The sequence below is a fragment of the Acomys minous genome (genome assembly GCF_964271855.1).
Source record: "Acomys minous genome assembly, chromosome: 2".
NCBI lineage: Eukaryota > Metazoa > Chordata > Mammalia > Rodentia > Muridae > Acomys > Acomys minous.
In genome coordinates this window covers 148,559,100-148,572,980 of record NC_140484.1, presented here as the reverse complement: position 1 = coordinate 148,572,980, position 13,881 = coordinate 148,559,100, and the positions used below count along the sequence as shown (strand labels likewise).

The 13,881-nt window shown below is 45.7% G+C and overlaps 1 protein-coding gene across 6 annotated transcripts in view; it reads right to left on the bottom strand.

The window, feature by feature from the left end:
* IQCK (IQ motif containing K) overlaps window positions 1-13,881 on the bottom strand; it is a gene marked incomplete at its 5' end in the record, with an annotated part of 127,375 nt that overhangs the window by 73,203 nt on the left and 40,291 nt on the right. For 4 of the 6 annotated variants that reach the window (XM_084773413.1, XM_084773417.1, XM_084773414.1 and 1 more), the window contains 2 exons: window positions 3,379-3,456; window positions 3,801-3,853. In XM_084773413.1, coding sequence (XP_084629539.1) covers window positions 3,379-3,456; window positions 3,801-3,853 — 131 coding nt within the window. The remainder of the gene's footprint in view (window positions 1-3,378; window positions 3,457-3,800; window positions 3,854-13,881) is intronic. The other 2 variants (XM_084773415.1, XM_084773418.1) reach the window with 1 other exon arrangement.

Sequence of the window (13,881 nt, the reverse complement as noted above, 5' to 3'; positions counted from 1 at the left end):
CCCACGTGCCCGAGGACTCTGATTCCTGCTTGTTTCTCTGGCTCTTCCTGATCGAGGGTACTCTGAAAGAACACAGTGCCTAAGTGCTCAAATCCAAGTGTGGGCTCAACCCAGCAGCTGGCTCCAGGCCCAGGAAGGGTCTCCTGCCTCACAGCTTCCCTCTAGTGCTTTGTTAACACTCGAATCACAACACTCACTACGTGAACCACGGCTGCTTGAGAACATGCCTCGTTGCTCCGTTGATTTCTGGTTTCCTCAGTACCAAGCTCTCTGTGCTTTGGCAGGTAGCTGCTCCACAGTTTTATATTACATAGTGTGAGCTAGATTTCATTTTTATCATGCTCCTAGGCAGCTCCTGGAAAGATAACGGGAGCACAGAATACAAATGCCAGCAGAAGGCGGAGCTCTGTGTCTCCAGCTGCAATGGTGGCTGCTACTTCCTGGTGTCTTTCTGTGAGCTACCAGGGGACCGTGAGGCCACTTGGAAATTCCTATGCAGTAAGTGACTAGGAATTTGCTAAGATGCTCGTGGAGAGAGGGCCTTGTATTCGGTTTTTAGGTTTTTAGGTATTTGGTTGTGTATGAGTGTTTATGTAAGTCTGTGTACCGCATGAGTGCCCAGTGTCTACAGAGGTCAGAAGAGGGCACGGGATGCCCTGGAGCTGCAGTTACAGATATTTGTGGGCTACCATGAGCGTGCTTGGGATGGAAGCTGAGTCCTCTGCAAGAGCAAGTGCTCTTAACCACTGAGCCATCTCTCAGCACCTCCACCTCTTTGTGACAAGGTTTCACCATGTAGCCTGGGACTCACTGTGTAGGTTAAGCTGGCCACAAAGTCACACAGGTTTGCCTGCTTCTGCCTCGCAAGTTCTAAGATCAAAGGCATGAGTCACCATGCCCAGTCAGGTCTCTGATTTCTAAGATTCTTTTTTTTTTTTTTTTTGGAGTTTCTCTGTGTAGCCTTGGCTATCCTGGACTTGCTTTGTAGACCAGGTTTACCTCGACCTTACAGAGATCCACCTGCCTTTGCTTCCGGAGTGCTGGGATTAAAGGCATTCACCACCACACAGGCATGATTTTAAGGTTCTTTTTCATTAGTTAGCACAGGTGGAAAAACACTCATTTTCAGCAGTAACTGAGGAATGCAAAGCTCATCCTGGAAAAATTACAAGTAATTCAATGATCAACAGACCTCATACTTCTCAGTGATTAAATTAATCTCTTTCTGTGTGTGTGAGACTGTGTGTGTGTGTGTATGCATGTGTATGTGTGTGTGTCTGCATGTGCTCATGTATTATACACCTACATGATTGTGTGTGTGTGTGTGTGTGTATGTGTGTGTCTTTATGTGTGTGGTGTATATGTATATGGTGTGTGTGTGTTGTATATGAAACCCAGGGCCTTGTGCATGCTCGGCAAGTGCTCTACCACTGAGCAACAGCCAATGGTTTAAAATCTATATAAAAGTCAAGTTTTTCAATATGGCACTCCTTTTGATATATAATTTTTAATTTTTAATTTATTATTTGTTTCTCTTTATTATTTTTATGTATGTATGTATGTATGTATGTATGTATGTATGTATGTATGTATTTCTAGTTGTTTGAAACAGGATCTCTCTCTTTAGTCTTGTCTATCCTGAAACTCACTATGTAGACCAGGCTGGCCTGGAACTCACAGAGATCCACCTGCCTCTGCCTCCTGAATGCTGGGATTAAAGGTGTGCTGGTACTTCACAACTTTTTTTTAAAGAGAGGGCTTTATATAGCCCAGGCTAACCTCAAACTTGCTAGGTAACTGAGAATGACCTTGAGCTCCTGATCTATCTGCCAGTACAGTGTAGGACCTACAGGCACAAGTCACCTGGCCTGATTTTGCAATTTCAGATTTTTTTTTATTACCAGTTTCTGCCCCATAAAATGGATAAAGTCAGCCAGGGACTATTTATTTAAATTGATAGTCTCAAAGAGCAGACACTGAGGCTAACAGTCTAATCTAAAGTCTCTGGCCTTTTAAAATGTAGCCTGAGATGGCTCGGGTGGCACATGCTACCTGTGGAGGAATGTGGTACCTTGAGTCATACCCTCAGCACTTTCAATGTGTGGTGGGTACACATATTTAATCTTAGCACTGGGGAGGCAGACAGAAGTTGATCCCAAGAGCTTAGTGGCCAAGCAGTCTTAGCCAGTTGGTAAGGTTTAGGTTCAGTGAGAAGACCTGTTTCAAAAAGTACGGTAAAGGGTAATAAAGAAAGACACCTGACATCAACCTCTGGCCGCCACAGGCACGATCACATATGCATCCTTGACAATTAAAAACTGTGAGAAATATGACTGGAAGACTAGCAAGATGGCTGGAGGAGTAAAGTGCCTGCAGCCATGTCTGGCCACCTGAGTTTGATCCTTGGGATGCACCTGGTTGAGAGAGAGAACTTATTTCCGTGAGGGAAGAGGTCTAGAGTCTAATGGTCAGAGTTTTCACTGTGTTGCATGGTATTTTAAATGGAGATCAGTGAGCACAGCTGAGAAGTAACAGAAAAGTTCAGCCATATTTCTTGAGACACAATGACACTCAGACGGAGGGGGCCACTAAGAGCAGAAGAGTCACGAGCCTGTGTGGAGGCCAGCTCTGCCAGCAAATCATGTTATCTAGCACATACAAGCTGCTTGAGCAGAGAGACAGAAACAGAGACAGAGAAAACGACCAGAAAGACGGGAGGCAGAGGCAAGTGAATAGCTGTGAGTTCGAGGCCAGCCTGGTCTACAAAGCGATTCCAGGACAGCCAAGGCTAACACAGAGAGATCCTATCTCGAAAAAAACAACAACAACAAAAAACAAAACAAAAAGACTGGAAAGGAAAATTACTCCGACTAAGAATGCCTTCTCTGTTATTTCTGAAGTGCTCCTGGGATAGAAGCAGTGTGTGGACAGAGAGAGCTTAGTCTCTGCTACAGAGAACCAGAGGCAAGAGAGCAGGTGTAACCGGAGCCCAGGTGCAGGGCATGAGTGCGGTTCCTTACACCACAGAGCGCACAACCTTGAGATTAGGGCTGGGCGGGGAGATGGCTCAGGGGCTCCCCAGAATCCACAGAGATGCTGGGAGAGAGTGGTGGGGGCTGTGATTCCAGTGCCCAGAGACAGAGGATCCCCAGAAGAAGCTGGCTAGCCAGACTACCCACATCAGCAAGCTCTGCTGCTGTGTCCAATTTCGAGTCCCTGCTTCAGTGAACAAGGAGAACAGCGATGAGAAAGGACTCCCGACCTCAGCCTCAGCCCTTACATGTGGGCTGAACACATGCAAGCATGCATACACATGTGCATGCACACCAAGCACACAAACACATTAGGAAATTATAGGAATCAACTATTCATACTTACTGCTGCTTGAGCCATTCCTCTACAAACGGGATGGAGAAGAATTCTGTAAATGGCTCCCCTGCCCTCTTTGGATTCTGGCTGGTCACACAATCACGTTTGATTGCCCAAAAAAAAAAAAAAAAAAAGGACAAGAATTAAGTCAGTTGTTGTTGTGGTTGTTTTGGGTTTGTTGTTATCTCTCAGTTGTTGTTTGTTTGTTTGTTTTTGTTTTTTGTTTTTTGGAGACAGGATTTCTCTGTGTAGCCTTGACTGTCCTGGACAGTCTGGCCTGGAACTCACAAAGATCCGCCTGCCCCTGCCTGCCCAGGTGCTAGGAGCAAAGGCGAGCGCCACCATGCCCGCCCTAGTTGTTGTACTTCTATCGCAAATTAACACAATCACATCCTGGGGGTCACTGAATATTCATGACAGAAACAACTTACTTGTACAGCCATTCAGTCAGGAAATCGCAGGCAATGAATTTGGTTCTCTTCCTCTAAAGAGAGAAGAGAAACTTAAATTATATTCTTACTTTCTCCACATGTCTGCCCAGCAGAGAGAGAAAGAGAAGTTAATTGATTAGACTCAGATAAAATATGCATGGGCCCATTATAAGTTTTGTAAGTATGTTAACAAACAGAATGTTGACAATATAAAGCAAGCTGAGAGTCTATCTCTAGTCAACTTTAGATAAAGCATTTTCTGACAAGAGGGACTAAAAAAGGCAATGTGTGCACTCAGTAGGTGCTTATTACATGTCTCCTTGCTCAGTGCCTCAGGAAGCTGGCTTTAAAAAAACATGGATTGATTTGTTTTATGCGTACGAGTACTTTGCCTGCGTGAATGTATGTGCCCCATGTCCCTGATGTCATCTCGGTCAAAAGAAGATATCTGATCCCCTGGAGCTGGGGTCAGGGATGGCTGTGAGCTACATGGGCACAGGGTACCGAAGCCTCCCTGGTCCTCTGCAAGAGCAACAAGGGCTCTGAACCACTGAGCCTCCCCTCCAGCCCTGAAGAGGCTGATCTTATGGTTCACAACAGCTAGGAACTGGTGGGAAGGACTTTATTATCTACACCATGACTTGATTTGAGTCATACATTACTTATGGGAAAAACAAGTAGGATATGTTCTATCCTGGGATGATTTCTGTCATTGTGCAAACATCATAAACCAGGGCAGTGCCCACAGCACTAGGTGATGTGACCTCATTCTGTGTGCTTAGCTCTGGGTCACGGGACTGAAGCGCAGGGCACAGGGCACAGGGCACACGGCTGCAGACTGAAGCACGGGGCCATGGCACACGGCTGCTGAAGCACGGGGCACACAGCTGGTGACTGAAGCCCTGGGCACACGGCTGCATTGTGTTTGTTGACTCCCTCGGTCTACTCAAAGCCACACCTGGACATCAGATCCAAGGGTTGCTTTCAAAGGTGCAGGGAAGGCATACAAGTAAAAGTGCAGTAAAAGTTAAGCATTGGGGCCACTGGCCCTGCCAGCTGTACCGAGTTCCCATGTTGCCCCCACATAGTTAGCAATGAAGCCAAAAACTATTTCCTGGGCTTCAGAGTAGAAAGGGACAACTACGGGGCACAGTTCTGCCTTGTGAGGCAGAAGTGGACATAGATGTCTAAGAATGCTCTACTTTCCTGTCTCCTGCCTGCTGTCCTCTGACATTCTCTGCTCCTTCCGGTCTGGAACACAGCTGTTGGCCTTGAAGTGGAACAAGTAGTCCCAAGCCCTGAGACTGAAACCTCATGCTCAGCCTGGCATAGATAGATGACTGCCTGTGACATCAGCCTTAGGAAGGAGGGCGGGGAGGTGAGGAGACGAAGCCACCCTCAGCCACAGAGCAAGTTTGAGGCCAGCCTGGGCAATAGGAAACCATGCCTCAAACAAACAAACCAAACAAAAATCTACAGACTGCACACAAGGGCTCAGGAGTTGGGAGAAGTTGGAGGCCTTTGCTAACTGCCTTAAGCCACGGTGCTATCTTGGGCCTGCACTATGCCTGTCTTGATGTGTACAGCAAAACAAACTCCACTGGGTTTATTGCAGCTCTTCTTATCATTGCGTGCAGCCAAATATAGCCCCTCGCTACGAAGTCACAGGGGGGAACATTCTAGGGTATTGGGTCAAGCTGTGCTGAGCAGGGAGAGCAACTGGCATCCTATCTCCTGTTTCTACTTGATCTCCCTCCACCCCCACCCCATTTTGTTGTTGTTGTTTTTCTAAAACAGGGTTTCTCTGTGTAGCCTTAGCTGACCTGGACTCCCTTTGTAGACTAGGCTGGCCTCGAACTCATAGAGATCCACCTGCCTCTGCCTCCCTGAGTGCTGAGATTACAGTCCTGTGCCACCACGCCCAGCTTGAAGTCTCTTTTTGTGGCCTAAACAGAACTTTCAGCTTTTGTCAGAGAAGTGTTAAGGGAAGTGGGAGATGGAGGTTCCCTTTCTGGTTTGTTGTGCAGCAGTTTGCTCTGAATTGAGACAGTCCATCCTTTACACATGTTCCCAGGGACTCATTAGCAGGACTCCTGATCACACTGAACTGGACACAGGACTTAATACAGACACCTAAGTTCCTAGGAGATCTCTCTCTCTCTCTCTCTCTCTCTCTCTCTCTCTCTCTCTCTCTCTCTCTCTCTCTCTCTCTCCTCTCTCTCTCTCTCTCTTGCTCTCTCTCTCTCTCTCTCTCTCTCTCTCTCTCTCTCCCTCCCCCTCCCTCCCTCTCTCTCTCTCTCTCTCTCTCTCTCTCTCTCTCTCTCTCTCTCTCTCTCTCTCTGTCTGCCTGTCTGTCTCTGTCTCTCTCTCTGTCTCTGTCTCTCTCCCTCCCCCCTTTCTCTCTCTCTTCCCACACCCACCCCAATTGGTAGTGTGCCCAGGATAGAACTCAGAGCTCACAGTCTTATATTAGGCACACTGAGTTACACGGTTTCCTTTTTTTAGTCTCCAAGCCAGACTGTTCTGATTATTGTTTATAAAAGAAAATTTTAACTACTATTTTTCAGTTCTCCAACCCCTGTATCCTAAGCTGCCCCAGGAAGCCTTCCGGCTCACTCTCAGCCTTGTCCAGGGAGGAAAGGCTCATCTCAGCCTCTCAAAAAGTAACAGGCCACAGGCAGAGTGCGTCTCCTTCCAGTTCACCAGCTCTGGGGAGCAGGGTAGACACATGCCCCTTTCTACCTCAGCTTTATCAAGTGCCTTGTATAGAGTAAGTCATCCACAGTGGCTGAGAAAAATCAATGAACAAATGTTGAAACTGTTCCAGGGTCAAAGCAAGAAAGACTCAGGTACAACAATGTGGGTGTTTCAAACTAAGAATTAGTATATAATTCCGGATGCATCTCATCCATATCCCACAGTTAGGCTGGACTCAAACTAGCTATGGCACAGAGATTACAGCCTCTAACTTCCAGTGCCTTTTCTCAATCCCCCAAGCGCTGAGATTATAGATGTACACCGCCATGCCTGGTTTGCATGGTGCTGGGAACCAAGCCCAGGGCTTCAAATGTACTAGAAAAGGCTTCAGCCAATACTTTCTTATGATTTCTTCCTTCTGATTTCTTTTTCCTTCTTTCTTTTCAACTGCCAATTTGGTCTTGTTTTCCTACAGAAAATTGATAGGACTGCTGTGAAACTGATGGTCATTGAAAGGCAAGGACTGCTTGGGGTTTTTAAAGGAAGCTTTATCGTGGCTATTAGTAAAGAAAACATAGTGGTGCCCCAGTTGCCTGAGATTATTTGCTGTCTTTTACCTCAAAGCCTACAGCTTTTATAAAGTAAATGAAACACAGCCAGCCAAGGGAATAAAATGAAGAGTGCTAAATCTTAGAAAGGGTCTGTTTGTTTGACATGCAATTTTTTTTAGTTCTTTGAGAATTTCACAAGTGTACTTTAACCATGGCCACCCTTCTCTGCCCATTCCTTCCAGACCCACTCCATGTTCCCCTATCCCACCCCCAAGAGCCACCTTCCCAACGTGTGTGTGTGTGTGTGTGTGTGTGTGTGTGTGTGTGTGTGTGTGAGGGCGCTCTTCAAAAGCTGTCTTAAAAGAGGAAAATGCTATTACAACAATGCAAACATGTAACCAAGCGTGAGCTGCAGCCTAATGGCTTAAACAATGGCTTGACTGTGAGATGGCTGACCTCCCTCTTCCCACACACCATGCTTGTCCAGTTGGCATTTATCACACCGATTAGTGGCAACGATTCTACGTAGAGAATGCAGCCTCGCTCACCCTATTAAACAGACTTTAATATAGCCGTATGAAGTTCCTGAACAGATTTATTCTCTTTTGATGCAGAGAAATAAAGTAGGGGAGATGATGTTTTACTTCAGTGCAGGGCAGGCGTGGACGTGCCCTGCATACCCAGACCTGCACAACAGTGGGGTATTGTTCAGATGTTGTTTAGTTTAAAAATTATCTGCTGAGGAGCTGAAAGGGAGAAGGGAAAGCAACTGAAAAGCTGTGGTGAGTGAAGAGATAAGAGAGGAAGCAATAGAAAGAGGAAAGAGCAAGCCTGAAGACGCTTGGCCTGCCAGGCTCAGGGAACACGGACAGAGACAATGATGCCTTGACTATTAAAAGGGACAAATGTTCACATTTGTGCAAGGAGAGCAAACGGGCAACTGCCAGGTTAAAACATTATTTTTGTTGTTGTGTGTTTCGTTTTGAGACTACACAGTGAGCTATCTTTCCAGGCTAAAAATCCTAAAAGCTGAACAAAACCCAACAAAATCTATATTTGAAAGTAGATGTGGTATGGATGCTAGAAATTAAGAGTTAGGAGAAGGAGGCAAAAGATCGAGGTTACTCTCAGCTACACATGGAGTTGGAAGCCAGCCTGGGACAGGTAGATGAGACCCTGTCTCAACACACACACACACACACACACACACACACACACACACACACACAAGTAAAGTTGAAAAAATTTGTAACATTGAAAGGGTAAAGAGCAAGGGTCAAAGGATAACACATATGTCATCCCAAATCTGCAATTTACTTTGAGATGAGTCCAAAGTAGCACACTGGACAGACAGAGGGATGAACTGATGGTTAGTGGGTCGACACACTGTAAAGCAAATAAAACAAAGCATGGAACTGTAACATTTATGTGATGGGTATGTGGATTTGAACCAAAAAAATGGTCATAAGAAGATGGAATAGGAAATATTCTTTTTTAAAAATCCACAATTCGGGGGCTGGAGAGATGGCTCAGAGGATAAGAGCACTGACTGCTCTTCCAGAGTTCATGAGTTCAATTCCCAGTAACCACTTAGTGGCTCACAATCATCCATAATGTAATCTGATGCCCTCTTCTGGCCTGCAAGTATACATGCAGCCAGAGCACTGTGTACATAATAATAAATAGATAGATCATAAAACCCCACAACTCTCAAAGAGAGATAAGGTACACATTAACATGAGGTCAATCCATATAGTAGGTCTATACTAATTTTTTGTTTCTCCATGTAATAGCCTTCCTTGGCTGTCCTAGACTCACTTTGTAGACCAGGCTGGCCTTGAACTCTGCCTGCCTCTGCCTCAGCTGGGATTAAAGGTGTGCACCACCATGCCCGGCTGTCTATACCAATTTTGTGTTGAGCACACACACACACACAGGAGATAGACTAAAGTGCTGATGTAGGCATACGGCTATTATGTAATTCAAATCCTGATTTCTGTACCCCACATATCTGGTTGCAGTCCTTGTTCTAAGAATCTCCTGTCTCAATGTTGTATAAACACTGCTTCCCAATAAAGCAGTGCCAATAAAGCAACTTATAGTCAATCACTGAGCAGGGAAGAGAATAGGGCTGGACTTCCTGACAGCAAGGCGGGGGAGGAGTTAGAGGAGGAAGAAGGGATTTTGTGAGAGGAGAGATCGAGGAGACATCAGAAGAGCTGGAACAGAGAAAAATACAAAGTGCAAGTATCTCTGGGATGTATCCTGGGAGGAAACCAGATTAGCTTAGAGGGTTAAGAATAGAGATAAGGGAGTGGAGAGATGGCTCAGCAGTTAAGAGCACTGACTGCTCTTCCAGAGGTCATGAGTTCAATTCCCAGCAAACACATGGTGGCTCACAGCCATCTATAAAGTGATCTGATGCCCTCTTCTGGCCTGTAGGTGTACATGCAGGCAGAGCACTGTATACCTAATAATAAATAAATAAATCTTAAAAAAAAAAAAAGAATAGAGCTAATAGCTACTCAGTTATTGTGCTGTGAAGCTTGTTAAAATAATATAACAAGTCTCAATTATTTGTATGATAGCCAGTTAAGAGAGAAATTGAAAAACACAGCTGCATAAAAATAACTGTAACACACTAAGGGCTGGGAAGAGAAATGACTAATATTTGAGAACAACAAAATCTGGTTTAAATGGGTGTATATAATTCTACACCCAAAGCCAAGAGATGACAACTGGCCTTAGTGGTGCACAGCTGTAATTCCAGCCCTCGGGGGGCTGAACTATGAGGAATGCCAGTTTTGAGGTCAGGCTGGGCTCCATAATCATGTCCTGTCTTTGAAAAAATGTTCACCGAAAGAGAAAAAATAAAGAAAACACGGTGCATATATACATCGTGGAACTGTTTTCAGCCATAAAGAAAAATAAAATATGTCATTGCTGGACAACGGATACAACTGGAGATGATCATATTATATAAGTTAAGTCAACCTTTAAGACAAATATCACGTTTTCTCACTTGCCGGTCCTAGGTTTTATACATATACTTAATGTATGTACAGATGACACAGAATGAGAAAGGACACTGTCTAGGGGAACAGATGGGACTGGGAGGGAGGAGTACGCATAGGGAGTGTAGCAGGATAGAGCCAAGAAAGACAAGTAGCTCATGTTTTCCCTCATATGTGGAATTCAGGCTAAACACAAATGCGTAACATGAAAGCAGACGTGAGAGCATGTGTGAAGCAGAAGGGGAGGTGAGAGGAAAAGATAAGAGGGTGGAATATGGTCTTAGTGTTATATGAACACGCCATGATAAAGCAGTCATTTTATCAATGAGTAAACACTGATAAAAGAACCTTTTCTAAGGAAAGACATCGCCGAGGCTCTCAGATCAAGCTGTGCTGGAAGATCTCTCTGTGGGCTTCTCACATCTAAAACCACCATCGTTTTCTATGGAAGTGGGTTTGAATGGGGTTTTCTGACACTGGAAAAGGCCCCAACCCTACCCCCCCTCAGTTGAAACAAAGCCATGTAAGTCTGTGCTGATTTTTACTGCTAAGGATACAAACATGCAGCTTTTATTAAAAATCGATTGCAGTAAAGCACCAGCCTGATGCTGAGTGCCCAAAATGTTTTCAGCGATGCGCTGACGAGAATTCCCAAGTGAAGCTTACAAAGCACCCATTAAGACAGCTCTGTTTAGTGTAGCTGTTCAATTACGATCTAATTAAGTTACGATCTCTCGTGCTCCAATTAAGATAATCTAAAGGCACAGATAGATGTCAGGGGACCACTTCAGAACATCAAGCCAACTGTCACGTCTCATCTTTTCAGGTATTTACATGTCTCCTACTTACTCTTCCCAAGCAGTGTGAGCCAGTCCACAGTAGGACAGGCATGCAGTGGCAGCTTCTCAAGCCCTCTTTGGAACACTGAAGGGCTCTTGTAACAATCACTCAGTTGAGTTCATACCTTAAAACCATTTCCTTTTCCAGCTCATACAGACTCTGACCAGGGAAGGCAAAGCTAAGGACATGAGACCAGGAGGCCTTGGTGAACACATAGTATGTAAAGAGAGACACAGAACTTTATTTTGTGGGCAGCTAAGTGCTTTGTCAGGATCAAAACTCTTTGCAAACCTGGCTGCATGGTCTCAGCTCCAGCACATCCAGGAATCTGGACTCTGGACGGTCCCTTCAAGGCCTGCTCTTTTTGTTTGTTTGATTTTTCAAGACAGGGTTTCTCTGTGTAGCCTTAGCTGTCCTGGACTCACTTTGTAGACCAGGTTGGCCCCAAATTCACAGCGATCCACCTGCCTCTGCTTCCCGAGTGCTGGGATTAAAGGTGTGCGCCCGGCTCTCAAGGCCTGCTCTTTGCGGGCACCAAGACCTGGCATGAAGACCTGGGTAAAAAGAAGCTTTGACAGAAGCTCCCATGGTTCACCTGTATAGGTCCATCTCCACATGCCTGCCTCATACTGAGTTTACTCTTTCCCTTTGGCTTGTCATGTGCTGGTGTTTGCCTCCTAACGACAGCAGTGAGGCGTCATACCATTTGTCACATAGCCTCTCTAATACCCCAATGGCCCTTCCCCATCTAACAGACCAGAAAACCAAGGCTCACGGGGTTGAAAGAATCGTCCCAGGGCCCCAGACCTAGGAAGGGTTGGAGAGGAAGCACAAGGCTGTTGATCTGACTTTAGAACTGTGTCTTCCATTGGGGCACCAGCACAGCCTCCGGGGCCTCTTCCCCAGATACTGGACTCACTTCTAGTCTTCCATTCCAGGACTGTGCTGCTTAGTTTTATATGAACTTGACATAGCTAGAGTTATCTGACAGTGGGGAAATAAAAAACCGCCTCCATAAGATTGGCCTGTAGCAACTGGAGAGATGCCTCAAAGGTTAAGAGCACTGGCTGCTCTCTCGAAGGTCCTGAGTTCAATTCCCAGCAACCACATGATGGTTCACAACCATCCATAATGAAATCCAGTGCCCTCTTCTGGCCTGAGGTACACATGCAGGCAGAACACTGTATACATATATAAATAAATAAATAAATCTAAAAAAAAAAAAAAGATTGGCTTGTAGACAGGTCTGTGGGGAAGGCCCAGCCTACTGTGGGCACTGCCATCCTGGGCGTTGGATCTGAGTTGTATAAGAAAGCAGGCTGAGAGAGCCCTGAGGAGCACACCGTAAGCAGCACTCCTCCGTGGTCTTTGCTTCAGTTCCTGCTTCCAGGTGCTCTGCCCTGGCTTCCCTGGATGACCGAGAAGCTGTAAGTTTACCCTTCCTCTCCAAGCTGCTTTTGGTCATAGTGTTTTATGGCACACAAAAGAAACCCTAACTAAGACCAAGGAACTTTTTTTTCCAAGTTAACTTTGTTATTTTATTGCTACAGTCCCCTGTATATGCCAAATACTGAGCTGATGCTGAGTTTAAACAGTTTTTTACTGAATTCTCACACCTATATTCTTGTATAAAGCAACTGGGATCATTTGTGCTTTAAAGAGGAAGAAACTAAGGCTTAGGAAGATCAAGGTCACCATAATCTCAGGATCCGAGGTCACAAATTCCGCTGTTCACATAGCAGCTGTGGGCTACAACACAACATGTCACCGACGGACAACGAGGGCATTTGTGACCCTAGCAACTCAGGAGCACGGAGACAGGAAGAGGATGTGTGATGCCAGCCTGGCCTGCACAGATCCTGTCAGATTAAAACCCAATGGGTCCCAGTGTCATTCTCTCTTTTCCCAATGACTTCCACTGCTCAGACCTAAATTTTTAAGAGAGGACTGGATCTGAGGAGAGTAGAATCTCAAGGGTGAATCTATTGTTTTGCTAAATGATCGTGCAGACTAATCACCTTCCGGGTAGCTATGTCATAGATGGTGCTGCTCTTCACTCAGGTCAGAGACTTCTTTCGTGGTGGGTAATGGTTACTGCACTGACTCACGACTGGTCAGAGTGCTGACTACAAGTACCTGAGTTCCGTCAGCTGCGGGCAAGTCCACTATATCAACTGCCCACAGCCAAGGCTCGTGAACACCGAGGAAAGGAGTCAGAGAGAATATAGGAGCCAACGTGTGGCGAGCAGAGCTGTAAAGTGCTGGTTTCTGGGCATGATGTAGCTGTGTACTCAATTCACAGCAGCAGTGGCCTTCACAAGATCACCCAGTCCAGGCTGGCCTTGCCAGGCCACAGAGGAAGAGATTACATGTAGTACACATGAGACTTGATAGGCTGAGGTCAGATGTTAGAGGAGGAGGGCTCCCCTTTCTGAGGACTAGTGGGGGAGAGGGAGGGGATGAGGGAGGAAGGGTGGGATCAGAAGGTGAAGAGGAAGGGGGCTACAACCATGATGTAAAGAATTCAAACTGCAGAACAAGCAGGCAACTTATATTGTTAATCCCACTACATGGGAATAGCTCTGAGACTGGCTGAGATACGAATGTCTATGCATAGACAAGGCTTCATGTTGGTCACAGAATCCCTGTGACTTATTATTAGATGCCATTCTTCGTAGGGCATGAATGGAGACTTGCAGATGTCTTACTTCTGCTCATACAAAAAGCAGAGAACCAGCCTTAATTGTTCTGTGCATCCCACATGCCTCATATATTTATAATTTTAGGACTGTATAATGCTTGTGAGAAATTACATGTTTCCAGAACAAAAGAACCGGACACTGATGCTGGATCTGACCTGGCAGGATTCATTCCTCTCAGCATGCTGGACACTGACATCCTGCATCCTTCAAGTTCCAGCCTCAGGCACCTCAGTTGCTGTTAATCATCAGAACAGGACAGCTCCCAGGACAGCGTTGT